Source organism: Muscardinus avellanarius (genome assembly GCF_963383645.1).
Source record: "Muscardinus avellanarius genome assembly, chromosome: X".
Classification (NCBI taxonomy): domain Eukaryota; kingdom Metazoa; phylum Chordata; class Mammalia; order Rodentia; family Gliridae; genus Muscardinus; species Muscardinus avellanarius.
The window spans coordinates 99,333,825-99,354,581 of record NC_137792.1 but is presented as its reverse complement, the minus strand read 5'-3'; the positions used below and the strand labels follow the sequence as shown (position 1 = coordinate 99,354,581).

Sequence of the window (20,757 nt, the reverse complement as noted above, 5' to 3'; positions counted from 1 at the left end):
CTCAGCCTCCCAAGTACTAGGATTACAAATGTGTGCCACCGAGCCCAGGCTGACGCTTTTTTATTTTCTTGATTCTATGCTATATAATGGTGAAGATATCTAGTTTCTTAATAAGTTTTTTACTCTTTTTACTTATTATACTGTAGATTCTAATGTAATCAAGAAGTATTTTAGGTGATTTATTAAGCTTCTATTACAAAATATATGCATGCTTATTAGAGAAAATTTGGAAAATGTAGAAAACTGCATAAAGAAAATAATACTATCTACAATCCTACCATTCAGAGAAAGAGCCGCTGTTAACCTCTTATGTTTTACTCTCTTTCCTGTTTTCATGTTAATCTTACATATCTTATACATATATATTATATATCACATGTATGTGCATATATATTATATATTGTATGTGATTATATATGTCATATGGCACATGAAGATATCTTACAAAATGGGAACCATATACATACAGCTGTGTATCACTTAACATTTTATTTTTATTGGTAGATTATAATTATTAAACTTCTCTTAAGTATTTTCTTATATCACTACAAATTCTTCAGAATTTTTAAGTTATATATATTCTATCATATGATATAAAAACTATCCAGTGACTTTTTTCCTATTGATTTTTTTTCTTCCTCAAACTGAGGTATTTTAGCCGGGTGTAGTGGCTGCATGCTTGTAATCCCAGCATTCGGGAGGCTGAGACAGGAGGATCATGGTTCACAGACAGCCTCAGCTACTTAGTGAGGCCCTCTGCAACTCAGTGAGACCTTGTTTCAAAATAAAAAATAAAAAATAGGGCAGGGGGTGTAGCTCGGAGGTTGAATGCGCCTGGGTTCCAGCCCCAGACCCCGAAAAAAAATTGAGATATTTTTCTCTCTGAAATTGTTACTGCATTTGTTCTAGTGTCTTCTTGCCCTTGATTATCTTTCTTTTTTTTTTCCATAGTAGGTATTGAACCTATGGGAATTCTACCTTTAAGCTACATCACCAGACCTTTTTATAATTCTTTTCTTTCTTTTTCTCTCTTTATTTCTTTCCTTTTTTTTTTTTTTTTTTTTTTTTTTGCGGTACTGGGAATTGAACCCAGGGTCATTATTCTACCTCCGAGTGACACACCAGCCATATTTTTTTTATTCTTTGTTTTGAAACATGGTCTCACTTAAGTTGTGGAGGGCCTTACTAAGTAGCGAAAGCTGTACTTGAACTGCAATCCTCCTGTCTCAGCCTTCCAAGTGCTGGAATTACAAGTGTGCACCACCAGGCAGGGCTATAATTCTTTTCTTTGAAACAAGGCCTTGCTATGATGCTAAGTATCACACTAAATTGCTGAGGCTGTCCTCAAACTTGCAATCCTGTCTCAGCCTCCCAGATACTAGGATTACAGGCTTGTGCCATCACACCCAGCAATCTGATTATCTTTCTATTCTTACTTCCTCCTGAGCTCTCCATTTTGTATACTAACCAAACTCTCTAACCTAGAATTTCCTAAAGGTACCAAATTGTTTTCTACATTTCATGCCTTTGCTCATGAAATTTCTTTTACCAGAAGATTCTTCTCAACTCTCATAAGATTTAAAAAGCTATCTTAAAGATTCATCTCAATGCTTTCTTCTGCTTTAAGCCTTCCCATGTATAACTATATGCATAGTCTCTAACAAAAATAAGTTACATTACGCCATATGGTCTTTTATTAATCTGTCAGAGCATACTCAATCCAGCTATACACATTTTAATAGATATTATAACCTAACTCCAGTGTGAATCCTCTGACTGTAGGTAAGCAGTATGGTAGATTGCTTATGGGTGCATAACCTTAAGTTAGATGAACTGATTTCAAATATTGGCTCTGCCTACCAGTTTTTAGATTTATGACATTAGCAAATGTATTTATTTCCTTAAGCCTCAGTTTACTTACTTGTAAAATGGGACTACTGATTATACTTACCTTACAGAGCTGAAGTGAGGAATGAATTCATTAATCTAGGTAAAGGATTTGCTTATGTTCCAGGCATATAGTAAGTACTATGCCTATTTTAGTTATTATTATTATTATTATTATTATTATTATTATTATTATTAGGGATAGTGTCCTATTTACCTCTTCATCCCAGTGCCTAACATGATTTCTAAAGCATAATATTAACTTTGTGCATATTTAATTAATAAAGGGATTAATATATATTCATAAGAGAGAGAATCTTAAGAATGTACCATCATCATTTAATAAGAAAAGACCTTGAGAACACCTGACTCTCTTTTAAATACACCAAAGTTGTGTCTTGTTACATTTTAAAACTTCAAAAATCATTCTTTCTACTGCAGCAGATTTAAGCTATAACCATACTCTGCAATAATATGCACTGGGGTTAACATTTTCCTTTCTGCAGGAGTAATTTCTCAAGTAGTATCTCAGAAGTAATTCCCACATCATTTATGCCAGAGTCTCTGATACTAATATTCGTAAATTTATGTAATCAGGACATTGATGACTTTGTGTCCACATAGTTATATGCCTATCTGAAGTTCTATAATATACATATCAAGGCCCTTTCACATTTCAAATAACCAAGTATGATATCAAGATCTCCATTTAAAACCTGCGACAGGAGACTCACAGATTCAGAGCCAGCCTTAGCAACTTAGTGAGGCTCTCAGCAACTTACCAAGAACCTATTTCCAAATAAAAATAAGGCTCGAGGTGTAACTTGGAACAGTGTCCCTGAGTTCAATCTCCAACACCACAAAAAATAAAAATAAAATAAAACCTCCAAAATATGACTTGTTCAATTCATTTGACAATTGTTTTATGCAGTTACACTATGTAATGTAAGACCTTACATAAAGTACCCACATAATGTGTTAAACATTATGGGAGAAGCAAATGTAAATATGATTTAGTTTGTGCGTCATTGCGCCTCAAAGTATACAATCTCACAGTCAGTAATACTTCTGACTTCCATGCACCTTATAGAAATTTCTTCATGAGATTATTACTATTAGCAGAGGTGACAACTGAATCATTATTAAGAATTAAAATCCAAATGCTATTTTCTATCAGTCTGAATTTTTCACAGACAATATGCTATGTATTATGTATATAGATGAAAATAACGAATACATATGTGGTTTTACTCTTTTTTTCTAGACCTTTCTGGAAGTTGCTGACAGTTCTGGCACAGTGTCAGTGATTATGTGGAATGCCCTGTGTCCTGAGTGGTATAAAAGTCTGCGGGTCGGTTTAGTTCTTCTACTTCAAGATTATTCTGTTAAAAAGAGCTATCCATTCAGAATGCAGCCTCTCCCTGTGGATCCACAGATCAAACTAATTTCTACAATGGGTTAAGTATTCAATGAATTTATTGTATTATGGCTATTTTGTTTATAAAAATTTACAAAAGGTCATAAAGCTACTGAAAATTGTTAGGACCTAACAAATTCCTTCGTCTGTAAAATTTGCTTTTTGTCAAATATTAAATTATTGACTTGAATATATTTTATTGCTATTGGTGCTACTTTGGAAGGGCTTTGTTAACTTTATATTTTGGAATTCTTTCAAGTTGGAAGAATAGTATAAAGACCTCTCAAATACCCTTCACCCACATTAAACTATTCTTAACATTTACCTTTGTTTTATCATTCTCTCTCTCTGAGACATTTGAGAGGAAGGGGCAGCCATCATGCATACCACTTTATGACAGTAATCTTTTATTGTATATTTTTCACAAATAGGACTTTTTATTTGTCAGTATTATAAATCTGGACTTTTAAACAGATTCTTGGACTGGTGGTTCATATCCATCAGCTCGCTCGACTTTAATGCCTGTCTCATCCCCAGTAGCTTTTCCAGAACTGCTACCTTAATACATAATCGCAGTACAATTACCAAAATCAGCTAATTTTAAATTGATTAATTACCTTTAGTCAGTATTTAAATTTTGCCAATTGCTGTAGTCTTAAAAGGGCTTTTGCTAATTAGTATTGAAACCAATGACTTAATATCTAGGCATCTCAACTACTCTTGAAATATTAGAGTTAGTATTAATAGGTTGATTTTCGATCTGAATGTCATTTTTTTACTTTTTGGAACTGCAAATCATATTGCTCAGTAAGCTAAATAATTTTATTTTTGGATTATAATAATTTTATTTTGAACCTGTATTTCTATATATTCCCAATTCCTCCACTAGCCCGTCAAGCTTAAATACTAAAAGAATATGCAGGTAATATCCAACAGTTATTCATTGTTTTCTTACATATGTGTTCATTTGGGAAAACCTGAGATGATTCTCTGTTAAAATCATAACTCCTTTGAAGATATTGATTAGTCACATTCTTGATAGATGAAGAAATTATACCTAGATGGTTTGCTATACTTACTCTCTTATTAGAATCATTAAGAGATAAGACATTAAATTGATAGAGATACTGTGACTTACTTGAGATAATACAGTAAAAGGTGATTAGAGGAAGCTAATTCATAACATACAGTGTTATGACTACTTAATTATAAATTAAACCTGGGTGTGGTGGCACATGCCTGTAATCCCACTATATGGGAGTCAGAAGGAGGAGAACCATAGGTTAGAGGACCGCCTCAGTAAAGCAGCAAGACTCTCAGCAACCTACCAAGACAATGTTTCAAAATAAAGAATAAAAAATAGAGCTGGGGGTGTAGCTCGGAGATAGAGTGCCCCTGAATTCAGTCCCCAGTACCACACATGAAATAATTATAAATTATATTCCACAGCCAAGCATATCGTGGTAACAAAATTTCCTTAGTAAAGAGGTAGATGTTTTTGTTAAAGATTCGTAAGGTAATGACTTTGTTGATGACACAAAATGAATTACTAGCATAAAGAATATAAAAATCTAGTTCTGCTGATAACTAGCCCGGTATTATTTCTTTGAAATATATAGTTTTATGGTAGAAAAAGAATTAATTTAAATCATAGTTTTCACGTGCTTGTAGAGAAGTCAAAATGTGTCTTGTTCTAATAGCTGCTTCTAAACTTTAAAAATATGAAAAGCACGTAGTCAGTAGTTAAGCAGTCACTAAAGAAAGTAACACTGAAACCAAACCACCAACCACTATACTGCCTTATCTATATAAACTTATAGGGCCAGATTTTCATAGTGAAACCCTCTTTTGAAGATACAAAATACTTTTTATACTTTCAAAGTACTTGCAGATATATAACCTTTTAAAAATGATAGCCTTGAAGAGGGTATATTTAAAATGTGACTTTTGTCTTTAAGAAGTTTTACTTCATATTAAGGTCAGTGGCAGTTTCTGTTTTTTTCCCATATGTTCTTTTGATTTTTGTTTTTACACTTTTGGTAATGTATTATAGTCTCAAATCATACTGTAAATCATATTGACATGATAAACATGCACACAGTACTTGGCAGGCTTTTTCCTGGCTCCCACCCCATCTTCCCCTTCCCTCTACAGGTACTGAGATTGACATTGGTATTTTCATATGGTATATATGTAGCCAATGATAGTAATTCCTGCATTGATCCTCACTCTCCCCCTCCCCTTCCCCCAGATCATCACTGGGGTCTCTCCTCCAAAGCTTCCGCATATGAGATAAAACATATGACCAAATAAATGGAAAACTATAAAGATCAAACCTTATTGAGAAACAAAGGATATATTATTTTCTGGAAATAAACGCATTTGTATATTGCTATTTTATATATTATTTCGTCTGCCTTTAACAAATAACCAAATAATAAACTGTTTAGAATCCTGATATTTTCAGATGATATTGCATAATAGATGTTGAGATGATAGTAGCTTCAAGTGTTTGGGGGTCGGAGTGGCTGTTTATTTAATTAGGAATCCTAGCAATTTACAGCTGTAAGAGACCTTAAGTAGAATAAAGTAATAATATGACGATAAAATGCAAATTTTGTTTATAAAATCCAAAATATTTTCTAGATACAAAATGATGCCATGTAATATAAGCTTTATTTTCTCATATATGAATAGACTGAAAGTCATAAAGGTAAAGAAAAATTTTCTAGTCACATGACTAATAACAAGCAGAACTATAAATCAGGTATTTTCATTTAATCTTTGTAACATGATAAATTCTTCCAAAAAATAGAACTGGCATATAAAGAAGCAGAGAGCTCAAATAACTTTATAACTATTAAAGAAATTGAATCATATTTTAAATCTTCTCACAAAGAAAATATGGACACATCATTCGGCAGAGACAAGCTATCATTCAAAACAACTACATATCTTTCCAAAAATTACAGAGAATAGACAGAACACATACTCTCTCATTCATTGCCACTAATCTAAGGATAATAATAAAAACTGAACAAGAATAGTATGAAAGAGGAAAATTATAGGCCAACCTCAGCCAAGAATATATATACAAATATTCTGAATAGAATACTAGCAAAATAAATTAGGATATTTGTCAAATGATAATGATAATGATAATAATGATGGTGATAATGATAATAATAATATAATTTGCTGTAACCAAGTCACATTTTCCCAACAGCAATGCAAAGTTGATTTCACATATGAAGCCTGTTCGTGCCTCTCACCACATTGACAGATCAGAGAAGATAATTATCCTAATAGACATACAGAAAGCACGTATTAAAATTTTACACCTATTCATTGATTTTAAAAAGAAAAGGGTATTTACAAAATCAAAACAAAACAGCAAACAATTATTAATGGGAACATTTTAGAAGCTATTCTTTATAAAAGAAAAAACAAGAGCTGTTCAAAAATTATGTAGAGAAAAATGAACTCTTATACACTGTTGGTGGGGATCTAAATTAGTATAGCCACTGTGGTAAATAGTATGGAGGCTTCTCCAAAAACTAAAATAGAATTACCATGTGATCCAACTATCTCAATCCTAGGTATATCTAAAGGAAATGAAGCCCATGGTTATCATAACACAGTCTCTAAGATCTGGAATCAGATGAGGCACACAGCAACAGATGAATGGAAACAGAAAACATGGCTTATATATTCAGTGACATCCTATCACTTGCAGGAAAATGGAGGGAACTGGAGGACATCAGGCTAAAGAGAATAAGCCAGGCACAGAATGACAAGCATTTCATGTTCTCTCTCAGAATGTGTACAAACTAAAAAAATAAGTCGACCTGAAAGTAGAATAGCAATTACTATTACTGAGAAGAGTGCCAGGGGGGAGAGGTCAAGGTGGAAGAAGTGTAGCTAGATATCATTGCATGCATTTATAGATACATTACAGTGATATGTGTTTATTAATTTTTAAATGCAAAACATGGTTATCTCCTACTATTTATATTTAATGTTGTAATGAATTTCCTAGTGATTGTGAGAAGACAAAAATCCATTAATTGCATAAGGATTTTAAAAGAAAACCATAAAACTCTTATTGTTCAGAAGTTGGATTATTTATATACAGAAAATTCAAAACACAAAGTAATAAGAGTAAGATATTTTCAAAGATAGCTGGAAGATCACTGCCCAGATGTCAACTGATTTTGTACATTCCAAAAATAAAGATAAATTATAATTTTAAAATTATTAGTTATGTTGTCAATAATACCTATAAGATCTAGAAATAAATCTAACAGAAGATATGTAAGACCTGTTTGGAGATTATATAACAAATTGCTGAGAGACATTGAGGAAGGTCTAGATAACTGGTCAGCTATCCCTTATTCATAGTGAATATCCCATATTCAAATTGAGGCTGACCTAAGTTTACATGATAAGTAACTTATAGCAGATAGATATTAAAAGGCGGAAAACTCCCCAAGGACTCCAAAGGATGATACAGGCCTTCATGTGACCCCTGACTTTGTTAACCAAGTAACATATCTTGGTCATAACAAAGGCTTGCACTGCGGAGATAATGGGTGGGTCTGCGCCTGCTTTGGGTCAGGGAAAGGTAATAAGACTTGGTTAAGCAGGATGGGAGATAATGAATCCTTATAAACTCTTCTATGTTCAAAACCCATGTCTTCCTTTCAAGGCACTCCACTGCATCTTCTCTGATGCAGTGCTTTGTTCTGTCCCTTCTTTCTACCTTTGTAATAATAGAAATTGCTTAAGCTTGCAAAAAAAAACCTGTTTAGACTATTGTTTTGCAATGTAATTTATGCATATGCACTTTCTATGGGGTATATATGATCTCTGGTGTGTGTGTGTGTGTGTGTGTGTGTGTGTGTGTGTGTGTGTGTGTTACTGGGGATGAAACCCAGGGACATTCTACCTCTGAGCTATACTCCCAGCCCTATTTTTTTATTCTTTATTTTGAAACAGGATCTCACTGAATTGCAAAGGGCCTCACTAAGTAATAGCTGAGGCTGTCTGCAAACCAGGATCCTCCTGTCTCAGTCTCCCAAATGCTGGGATTACAGGCGTATGCCATCATGCCCAGCTTTAAGATATCATTTTAAAACAATATATTTGCTTTTCAGAAATCTGCCTGAATCTTCGAGATCCTCCAACTAATATAATCATCATTCCAGAAAAGCAGGTGAAACCAGAATGGAGATTGCCAAAATTAAATCACCGATTTATCACAAGGTAAAACAGTTTATGTAAAGTGGCTTAAATATTAATTTTCAAATATAAGTTACTGAAAAGTAATGAATTTATACTTTGCTCAAAATCTACCCAAATTGTGTGGTAGCAATTATGCAGGTATATATCTCATGGTCATTAATATACTGTGTTTTTGGTCTTTAAAATACAATATCTGATAATTTTGCTTTTCAGATCAGAACTGGATGATATGCCAGATAATTCTATCTGTGATGTTATTGGAATGCTAGCTTTTGTAGGAAGGGTTCAGCGATCAAAAAAGAAAGGTAAGCTTTTAAATTAAAAATATAGAAAGTATTTCAGTGAACTCTTCTGTGTTCATATGCATATAATCAGCTACCTTCATTTATTTTAATATTCTACCCATATAGAAAACCGTGAAGATTTTTGGTCATATCGCTGGATCCACATTGCTGATGGGACTTCAGATCTACCATTTATAGTGGAACTGTTTTCTACATCTCAGCCAGAAATCTTTGAAAATATTTACCCAAGTACTCAATTCTTAATATGTTTGTATTTTTATTTGGGGAGTGGGGATATTATTAATAATAAGCTGACGTACAGAAGTGGCATAACATTGAATTAGCAAACTCAAGCAGTCTGACAGCATATTTAGATGTCTATATTAATAGCATACTTAGTATAGATATTAACTACTTGTCTGTTCAAAATTGGGATTGAAACCAGTTTTTCAGAAAACAGGTGCTTTTGTCAATTATTATTATTAGAATTTCACACATAAAATACACTTACAGTTCAGTAAAACTTAAGCATAGGCCCATTAAAGACAACAAAAATGTTACTAATGTGGCATTAACTAGTAAAGGATTGGCAGAATGTGTAGTTAAGTAAGAACAATGGAAAATATTATTCCATTTGAGTATTAAATTTATATTGTGTTGGTGGTGTTATACTATCTGGTCAATATTTTGCTTTCTTTGACATTAACTTTTTTCCTCTGCATTCATTCAGATATAAATGTATTTTGAGTAGTTTTATTTATTTTAAAACATTGTAAGGATATCCTATTATATGTTTTATATAACATAGTAGCCTAGTCTTCAAATCTATCATGATAAGATAAAAATATATTTAATACTTTTCAACAATTTCAATGGATACTTTCTTATTCTAATTCAGATTATAAAACTATTTTAGATATAGCATGCTATTTATTATTTTTGCTTGTCAGCAACGGGGAAATCTCCAGTATTTATTTTTTCTAATTTTCTTAACCAGCAATAAGATAGAAGTTGTAAATAAGAAATAAGGTCTCTAGGAGTTCGAGAGATCATACACAGTTCTGTCCTGCTGCCCTTTATTCTTTGTGCAAAATAATATTTCACACTTCCACTTCATTAGATTCTACCATTGCCTTGTGAGGTAAAATTTTTGTTGATATATCTGAATAGAATAGATGCTCACCCCAGCTTTTGGGAAATGAAACAGGTAATTTTGGGCATGAACTTCCATGCCCAGTGGAAGTCCATACCAAGGCACGGACTTCCAAGGCCAGTCGGCTATGACCTCTTATATAACTTCTCTGAGAGCATAAATGATTGGCAGTGGATATTTCCAGTGATAATTCCATTACCTCACTTTAGGTGAGCTTTATGATCAAGTCCCTTTCTATTGGTAGCCACTTTAAACAAAGTATCTGACATGCATTTTGAGTAAGGCTTTCTCACAAAATGTTTGCCAAGTATGCATGTTAAATTTCTTGTGATAATGTGAAATATATCTCCATATGAAAGGTATGTATTAGCCGTGCATGGCGGCACACGCTTGTAATCCCAGCATTTCAGGAGCCTGAGGCCTGAGGATCGTGGTTCGTGAACAGCCTCAGCTACATAGTGAGGCCCTCCACAACTTAGTGAGACCTTGTTTCAAAAAAATAAAGAATAAAAAAATAGGGCAGGAGGTTTAGCTTGGAGGTCGAATGCCCCTGGGTTCTGTCCCCAGACCCGCAAAAATAAAGGGTATGTATTGCCCTTGGTGAGATTCATCCTAGTGTAATAGCTGACAACAATCACAATTTATTTTTTTCTCTTGACTAAGACTTAAAGAAAAAATACTAAATGGTGAGTACTAAGGACATTTCAGCCTATGAAGGGACACATGACCAAAACACTTCTGAAATAATACTAACATTCTTAGGTAGAATGACTATTTTTATTATTATTATTATCATTATTATTATTGTTTTTACTATTAAGGAAGGCGAAAAAGTAAAGTGAGCTAATAATGTGCATTTATTTGTACCAGATACTTATAGATAATATTTCATTTTATACTCCCAGTTACCTTTTAGAGAGCTAATTATGTAACAGATTTTTAAATGAAAAAGCAAAGATGCTGAGGGGTTATTTTCTGGATGTCAAACAGTTAGAAATTGTTAAATTTGACACTCCTATTTTTAATGGCCGTGATATTAGAATGAAAGATTTCTTTATTTTTCTATTTTATTTATTCTTTCGTGGCAAGAATACAACATGAGATTTATTCACCCAACAGATTTTAAAGGATTTTTTAATGTGACTATATTAGCACCTTTTGTCACTAATAGTTGTTTGTTTATAGTTTGGGTGTGAAGAAAAATGACAAAACTAATATTATTAACAGTTGAACAAATTTTTTTATTTTCATGACTACAGAATAAGGAACTAATACTCAGAAGATGAGATATGGCAAATGAAGTTATAATAGTGCTCCGGAGAAATTTTTATTCTCAAACTAGAACCCACATTTTTGTGATTACATAAATTTATATTTTATTTATTTATTTCCTAATTTATAAGATGATAACTGGGTATATGATAAGTTAAAGTAAATTAAACATTGTTGGATTAATGAATGATTAATACCTAAATAAACTAATAGTTAAAATAATGATTAGTTTCCAAAAGTGGTTGAAGTCTGAAGACATTATAGTCCCATCCAGGGATACCTTGTAGCCTATACAGTAGGTTAATCAGAAAAATATAAATAGGTGTTGGCCAGGAATGGTAGTGCACACCCGTAATCCCAGTACTTGGGAAGCTGAGACAGGAGGATTTCAGGTTCAAGGCCAGTTTCAGCACCTTAGGGAAACCCTACTTCAAAATAAAAAATAAAAAAAAACATAAAATGCTGGGGTGTATCTCAGAAGTAGAATACCCTTGGGTTCAATCCCCTGTACCAAAAATAAATAAATAGGTGTTATAAGCCCTGTTATTAAGCCTTGCAGTTTAATTTAGATAAATACATGAGAGATAGAAAATACTTGCATAAGCAAATAAATATTAATACTCTATAGCCTTATCTGGTGGAAGGATTTGGAGTAATTTGGAGCTCTTGTTACATGGCATTAATCAGTGGAAGTATCATAGAGAAACTAAGTTTTTTTCACTATAGGAAATAACGTTCATACTGTTGTGTGTCCAACTAGAATGACTCTTATTCTTCATCTTTGCACTAGGCAAAAAGTTCAGTTACACCTAGCCATTGTACTTTCCAAAGAAAAGACTTCTGGTAAAATGTAAGCTAGTAAGTATGGGGCCTTGCTGCTCCAAGTGTAGTGAGAGGACAGGAGGCATCAGTATCAACTAGGAGCTTATAAGAAATGTAGACTATTAGGCCCTATTCTAGATCTATTGACTGTAATTTTGCATTTTTTTGGGGGGGGTAATGGGGATGGAACCCAGGGTCATTCGACCTCTGAGCTACAGCCCCTGCCCTATTTTTTTATTCTTTACTTTGAAACCTGGTCTCACTGAGTTGCAGAGGGCCTCACTAAGTAGCTGAGGCTGTCCGCGAACCCCAATCCTCCAGTCTCAGCCTCCCAAATGCTGGGATTACAAGCTTGCACCACCACGCCCGGCGTTAACTTTGCATTTTAACAATAGTCTTATGTGATTCTTATGTTCCTCAAATTTGAGAAACATTGTGGTAGATCCTTAAATTGGTATGTAGTCTTTGAAATGCTAAAACATTTCATGTGTTTTTATTTTCTACAGTGACATACTTTGTGTGTACACAGTTGAAAGTTGTCAGAAATGACGCTCAAGTACCTAAACTGCTTTATCTCACTACTACAAATGAAAGCCGAGTATTCATTACTGGTGAGTTATTTCTTTGTATATTCTTTATTAGAAATGGAATATATTTTCTCTTTACTAGAACCATTTAGCACAGGTTAATTTTTACATTTGAACATTCAACTAAAAAGATAAGCTTCATTTAAACCTCCTTTATTACTTTAAAATATTTTTAAAAGAATATTTGTGGCCTGGTGTGATAGTGCTTGCCTGTAATTCTACTGCTTGGGAGGCTGAGACAGTAGGATTTCAGGTTCAAGGCCAGCCTCAGCAACTTAGTGATACCTTCAGCAACTTAACAATACCCTGTTTCAAAATGAAAAATTTAAAAAGGGTTAGGGATTTACCTCATAGGTAGGTAAAATACCTCTAGACTAAATCCCCATTACCAAAAAAAAAGAAGTAGTAGTAGGAGGAGGAGGAGAATGTTTATATTGCTTCTATGATTTGTAACTCATTGAAGAATTGCATTTTTCCTTCTGTTCACTTTAATTCCTGCTTGATATAGAATGTAGATAATCCCAAATTGCTTGCCCAAAAGAAGACTGATAGGCCAAGTACCACGACATGGCTTGTTAACATTATTTTTAACTTGTGCTCAGTACAAAACTCATGTGTCAAATTTCTACTCCAAGATTGCACGTTTTACTTATATAATCTCATTAGTTTGAGTTAATTAAATTAAGGACTCCAAATCTGTGAGTTCTATACCCATAAATTCAACCAACTTTGAATACAAAATATTTGAAAAAAGTACATATGTACTGAAAATGAATAGACTTGGTGTCATTATACCATAAACAATATGGCATAACAACCATTCTCATAACAGTGAAATATTGTTATAAGCAGAGACGATTTCAAATACACAGGAAGATGTGCGTAGGTTGCATGAAAATACTATGACATTTTATATAAAGGACTTGAGCATCTGCATGCTTTGGTACCTCCATGAGTCCTAAAATCAATCCCACACAGATATTTAGAAACAACTCTCCATTATTTTTCTTTATTCCCTCTAAAACCATTAAGCTGAAAGTTTCCAAATGAGAGAATAGAATAGTATGCAATGGGATGTTGACCAGAATGCTACAATGTTGGTAATGGAGAAATTCATCGAAGGAAAGTTCTAGAAAAGTTTGTCATAGCCCCTTATTTTATAAATACTATTTGTCATAGCCCCTTATTTTATAAATACAATATCAGATGTAATGCAACTTTTTAAGTATGCTTTAAATGAATTTAAATGCCGAGCTATATTCTTTTTTTTCTTTTTTATTCTTTAATTTTTAAAAATTTTTTATTGGTGCATTATATTCATACAACTAATTGGGATAAAAAAAACTTGTGTGTACGAACTCATAGACAGTTTAATTCTTAGATGATCCCATACTTTCAGGTTAACCTAAAAACAATTATGATCAGAAGATGCCAGAATTTTGAAGAGTTACAAAAATAGAGTTTATTCATTTTTCTTTTTCTGATGTTTTTGTCATCTTTTACACAGTTGTAGATTAACCTATTTAAACTATAATATGTCTGATTTCCTTAAGATTTTCTTTGGATAAATATATGCTACATAGTGAAAAAATGAACTTGACCTTTTGTTCTTGGTGAAAGGAAAGGCTTTATTATTAAACTGTTATTAAATTTAGTTTATTAAACCTCTTTAATGTCACGCAATTTATTACAGTGACTTTCTTATCTCTCTTTTTTATACGCTTCACCCTTCTTGCGAGAAGGTCATAGAGGCCAGCCGTATACCTATGATACCAAGGTAAAAAACTTTATTCAGTGGATTCGAACAAAGAACAATTCTGGGGAAGTGAAGAACACTGTTATTGGTGGATATTACCCCTATCCACCAGTGCCAGAGACATTTTCCAAGTATAGTAGTTCTATTAAAGGTATTGATATAATTGCCAGTTCCTTGTTAATATTAAGTTTATATGCTATACATACACTATACACTTTTTCAGTTAGTCATCTTTATCCTTTATGGGAGTGAGCTCAAGTGTAGCAACACTAAATGATAATAATTTTGTCTTATTTGTAGAACTAAAAATACATGTTGTGCCTCCTAAAGGTAAATGTTTTGATTTTATTATACTTGAAGGAAAGAATGTATAAAACACTAATAGGGGATAATGTCTTGATTTAATGTCACTGAGATTAGATATGACTTTGGTAGGTCTCAATTCTTATACTATTATAAAGAAAGACAACACATATTTAAAAGACACAGTGGGAAATTTGATATGTCGATACTGACAACTGTATTATGCTACTAAAAATTGACACCAAAACAAATGGGATCAAATTTGGAATTTATGCACCAGAGAGGTCTAACATTAATTTACATTTTAGTCAGATTATTATGTAGCCGTTGAAAAAATTTAAATAATCATATACTTTTTTAGAAAGCTATGAAATAAGTGCATGTTTTGGGGGTAAAAGGGAAACACTGAAGTGCTGACATATCTCTAAATATTGGCATCCTCTTGTACATCATAATATTAGCAATGTGTTGTATCTGATTGAAATAATTAAATTGTGTTTTATATACAGTGACTAGGCAACTCTATAGTTTGAAATGTGGTATACAAATTATATTCAACATGCAAAATTTTCATTACAAATAAGACTTCAGACTGGAAGCCTGTATCACAATTTAACTGATAAATGTATTTTGCCTATTTTACAAAAATTACATAAGAGGATGTCAAATCTGAAACGAAGACCCACAAATTTAAGTTAATGTAGCAAGTTTATAATTTCGTGTTGTGAAATTGCATTGCAAATCTAATTCTTATTTTTATCATTTCAGTTCTTTAAAACTTACAATTACCTTGGAATTATTCTTTTGCAGTTGAGTCGCTCTTGACAGCTATAAGTGAAGTGAGGAAGGAGATTGAAGACTTGCAGTATAGGGAACAAAAGCGCATTGCAATTCAGGGGATAATTACTGTTATAAAGTATATCCCCCATAGCTGTGCAACTGAAAGTGCCTCAGCATCAGAAACACTTCGGGTATGGTGCCAGAGAATTAATAGTATATCTCTGAAAGCACTGTGTTCATAATTGCAACTCATGACTTGTACATTATACATCAACTCTTAAAGATATAAATCTAAGAGAGAATATTCATTTTAATTTTTTATTTACTTTTTCTGTCATTTGTTTTGGGGCACACTGGGTTAATGGTCACAGCCTCTGACATTCCCCAATGCCCTCAACACTTGCTGCCTTCTGAATAAATTGAGATTATTATAAATGTCTTAAACTTCCAGGTGGTATATATAACTAAATTGGTTTTCTAACTTTTGTTAGGACAAAAGTACAGGAAAACTTTCACAGGAAGTTTTTATCTCTATATACTCTCTGACACAGTAGTTTTGCTTAGGTTCTCTAAGATACAGCAATAACTTTTATAAGATAAATGGTCTAGCAGAAGAGGCCAGTTCTGGAATCTAAGCAAAATAAATGCAACTTAATTTAAAAACTGTCTAGAATTATGAATATTTTTTAGAAATAAGTGTTTAACTTCTTCAGTTATGCTAGTATAAGACTTTTGTTTATCTTCCTCTTTAAAATATCTCATAGCAACTAGGCATGATGGTACTAACCTATAATCTCAGTACTTGGGAGGCTGAGAATAAGAGGATTACAGATTTGAGGCCAGCCTCAGCAATTTAGTGATACTGTTAGCAACTTGGTAAGACCCTGTTTCAAAATAAAAACAACAAGGTTTGGGGTGTAGTTTGGAGGTAGAATGCCACTGGGTTCAATCCCAGTACCAAAAATTAAATAAACTATTTAATGACAGATTAGATTTAATAATCAATGCTATGATTGCAAAGTTTTGCCCCTCTTAAAAATTGTAGTAAAAATAGGCAAACTAAAATTATATAGTCTTTTAAAATAAAAATTTTCATGAATTAATTAAAATGTCTTCTTTAAATTGTTGGTTTTAGAATGCTAACCAACCCTCAACATCTCAAGCTGCTAGAGAACAAAATCATAGTCAGGAAAGAGACGGTAAACAGCATCGAGATGATGGGCCTGCAAATTCTCAGTATTGTCAAACTACATCTACAGGTTTGAGTCCCAGCAAGAAAAGAAGAATTCTTCAAGGCCCAAATAATAAACCGTAAGTCATTTGTATTGAATATGTATATGCAAAGCATAAGAATTTTTTCTTTTGCTTTTCTCTACCCTATAAAATAAGCAACTGTGATAAAAGCTGTGTTAGTTTGCTATAGATGACATGACAAAGTAACACAACTTAGCGGCTTAAACACAGAAATTCATCTTGTCACAGTTCTGGAGGTTGAGGTTCAAAATCAAGGTTGAGGTAGGGATAGTTTCTTCTGAGAACTATGAGGAAAAATCCATTTCATTTCATTTTTCCTAGATTCTGCTGTTTTGCTGATCATCTTTAATATTCGTTAACTTGTAGAAGCATCACATTAATCTCCACTTTCTTTTCATATGCAGTTCCTGTATGCACATCAATATTCAAATTCCCCTTTTTAAAGGGCACCAGTCATACTGGTTTAGGGGCCCATCCTCCTTCAGTCTGAGCCTGCTGGGGCCAGCTGGCAAAAGTACAGGTTCGGAAGAGAGGAGTGAGGATGAAAAGAATTCAATTCTAAGAATTTGATTCAAAGAATATTTAATTCTATCATAGAAAGATCGCCAGTACACTCCCGGGTCGATATCTCTACTGACTAATCCCAGGTGTATCACTCTTGTCCTATTTATACAGCTCCAGGTTAATCAACCCTTGTGACATCACCACCTGTGCGCGTAATGGTCAAACCAATCAATCCCACCTGAGCTTCTCTCAGACCTCGAACTTTCCATGACCCCAAACCTTATTGACTCTGTGCAAAGGACAGTCAGAAGTATTCTTTTAGGGGAAAACCTTAATGGCTCCCCACATGAGCCCATGTTAATAATCAATTAATATTTACAATAATCAAATAATATTTACAATTACTCTGTTCCCAAATAAGGCCATGTTCTGAGGTACTGAGGATTGGGACTTTATCATATAAACTTTGGAAGGACATAATTCAATCCTTAACAGTCTCCCCTACCCCCAACAATTCATGTCCTTCTCACATGCAAAATATATTTACTCCATAATAACATTCTGGAAAGTCTTAACTCTGGCCCAAAATCTTATCCAAATATCATCTAAGCTGGGCATGGTGATACATGCCTTCAAATACTGGAAAGGCTGAGACAAGAGGATCACAAGTTTGAGGCCAGCCTGCACAATTCAGTAAGACCCACTCTCACAATAAAAAAAGGCTGGGGATATATAGCTCCATAGTAGATTGATTGCCTGCCACATGCAAGACCCTGGGTTCAATCACCAGAACAGCAAAAAAAGAGTGTGGGGGGGTTGTGGGTGTGTATGTGTGTATCTTTATGTCTGGCTGGCTATATATATTAAAGATCATATAGAGTAGAGACTCAGGATGATTCATCCCAGGGCAAAAATTCTGCATTTTTAATTAAAATACAGTGGTGAGATAGGCATAGAATACATATTTCCATTCTGAAAGAGAGAAATTGGAAGGAAAAAAAAACAGTCAATGGGACACACACAACTCAAGAACCTTTGGATTTTTTAAGGCTTCAGAATTATCCTCTGTATCCTTCAAGCCCACCAAGGTTAACCTACCCTACTCTTTCAGCCCTACATAGTTACCCCATACTACGGAATCAAGGAGATGGTCTCACCCTCTGGTATTGAAACTGTGACCTTGCCCTCTAGAACCAAGGAGTAAGGGACATCCTCAGAATTATTCTTCCCTTTTATTGAAGAATAATACTTATTTGCAGCCAGATACCTCTGTTAACTCATTTCCTGCAGCTGGAATCCCAGAAGTCTGAAAGCCTCCTTCATTTCAACCCATCTATGCCCAGTTCAGTACAGACTATGAGCCCTTTTGCTTTGATGGTCGACAGGATTCATAAGTCACAAAACCTAAGGTCTTGAGCAAATGGTTTCTGGCCACACCTTTGGTGATCTCTCTTGAGCAAGTTTCACAGATTTTGCAATATTGATAGGCTGATGATTTTCCATTTCCTCAATTCCTGGTTCCTTTTTGCTTAGCAATTTCCCTTCAACTGATCCCTTTCTTTTTCCATTTTACTGTAAACAGCAAGGAGAAACCAGGTCATGCCTTCAACAGTTGCTTAGAAATCTCCTCTGCTCAGTATCCAGGGTTATCACTTTCAAGTTCATCTTTCCATCCAAATATAATACAATTTGACTAAGCCCTTTACCATGGCATAAGGATCATCTTTCTAATAACATGTTTCTCATTTCTCTTCTGAAACCTCACTAGAATCACCATTTACATTCAGGTTTTAGCCACATTCTGTTCATGATGAACTATGTATTAAGATGACATAAGCTTTCTCTACAGTACTCCTCATTTCCTTGTGAGCCCCTAAAAATCTCTTTAAAGTTTATATTTCTACCAACAGTCTCTTTAGACCTTTTCTTTATGCCGTTCAAAATTCTTTCAGCTTCCCCTCTGTATCTCATTTGAATCCCACCCCCGATATTAAAACATGTATTATAACATGTTTTAACAAATATAACAAAGTACAAGCCAAGTAGCTTAAATGACAATCCTGGAGGCTAAAAGCTCAAATTAAGTGTCAGCAGGATTGATTCCTACCGGGGCCTCAAGGAATCATATGTTCTGGTGAGTTTCTGGCAATCTTTGGTGTTTCTTGACTGGCAGATATATCATCCCAATCTCTGCTTCTGTCTTCACATGGGATTCTCTCTGTATGTATATCTGTATCCATATATTAACTTTCTGTATTTGTATGTGGTACTGGGGATTGAACCTAGGGGCGTCCTACCTCTGAACTACACCCCCAGCCCTTTTTGTTTGTTTCAAATCAGGCTCTCACTAGGTTGCTGAGGGAGTCCTTGAACCTGTGGGAATATCTGCTTTTTATAAGGACACTAGTCAATTTGGATTAGGGGGCCACCCTATTCCAATATGTTCTCATCTTAATCTTATTATATCTTCAGTAACTCTATAACCAAATAAGTTCACATTTGAAGTATTAGGGGTTAGAAATTAAATTTATAAATGGGCGCATTCAGTTTAACTTATAGCAAATTAATTCTTATCTACCATGACCAACAGAACAAATAGAAAATGAGGTGAAAATGAGGTTTTAAAAAATAAACATGTAGCCAGGCGTGGTGACGCAGGCTTGTAATCCCTGCGCTTGCGAGGCGGAGACAGGAGGATCACGCAGGTTCGAAGCCAGCCTCGCTGGCTTAAGAGACCCTGTTTCCAAATAAAAATATAAGCTAAGTCTGGGAGTATAGCCTGGAGGTAGAAGGGTTTCCAAGAACCCCAGTACCACCAATAAATAAATAAATAAATAAATAAATAAATAAATAAATAAACAAACAAACAAACAAACATGTAGCCAGATGTGGTGATGTAGATCTGTAATCCCAGTACTTGGAAGGTTGAGACAGAATTGCAGGTTCAAGTACAGCCTCAGCAACATAGTGAAACTCACAACAACCTGGTGAGACCCTGGTTCAAACAAAAAAAAATAAAAAATGGGCTGATGTGTAGCTCAAAGTTTTAATCCCCAGTTTCAAAGTAAAATAAAATAAACATTTTTGTTTTATTTTATGTTAATTTAAAATATTATAGTTTGCTGGGCATGGTGGCGCACGCTTATAATCCCCACGCTTGGGAGGCGGAGACAGGAGGATCGCGCAGGTTCGAAGCCAGCCATGCTGGCTTAAGGGACCCTGTTTCCAAAAATTTTAAAAAACTATAAAATAGGTCTGGGAGTGTAGCCCGGAGGTAGAAGGGCTTCCAGAACCCCAGTACCACCAAACAATAAATAAATAAATAAATAAATAAATAAATAAATAAATAATAAAATATAGTTTATAATATAACAAATTATATTTATAATATAATAAACTATATTTCATATTAATATAGTTTATATTTGAATAAGCATGTATCTTTCCCGTGTAAACTGCATCCATTAGAAATTGTAGATAATCAACAGTTTTTA

General features: G+C 33.9%; 1 protein-coding gene across 3 annotated transcripts in view; it reads left to right on the top strand.

Moving 5' to 3' along the window:
- RADX (RPA1 related single stranded DNA binding protein, X-linked) overlaps nucleotides 1–20,757 on the top strand; it is a gene marked incomplete at both ends in the record, with an annotated part of 75,810 nt that overhangs the window by 10,194 nt on the left and 44,859 nt on the right. Inside the window, 8 exons of one of the 3 annotated variants that reach the window (XM_080719591.1) lie at nucleotides 3,152–3,344; nucleotides 8,461–8,569; nucleotides 8,762–8,853; nucleotides 8,959–9,081; nucleotides 12,586–12,690; nucleotides 14,409–14,573; nucleotides 15,536–15,696; nucleotides 16,641–16,816. In XM_080719591.1, the coding sequence (XP_080575717.1) occupies nucleotides 3,152–3,344; nucleotides 8,461–8,569; nucleotides 8,762–8,853; nucleotides 8,959–9,081; nucleotides 12,586–12,690; nucleotides 14,409–14,573; nucleotides 15,536–15,696; nucleotides 16,641–16,816 (1,124 nt within the window). Of the gene's footprint in view, nucleotides 1–3,151; nucleotides 3,345–8,460; nucleotides 8,570–8,761; nucleotides 8,854–8,958; nucleotides 9,082–12,585; nucleotides 12,691–14,405; nucleotides 14,574–15,535; nucleotides 15,697–16,640; nucleotides 16,817–20,757 lie in introns of all 3 variants that reach the window. The other 2 variants (XM_080719590.1, XM_080719592.1) reach the window with 2 other exon arrangements.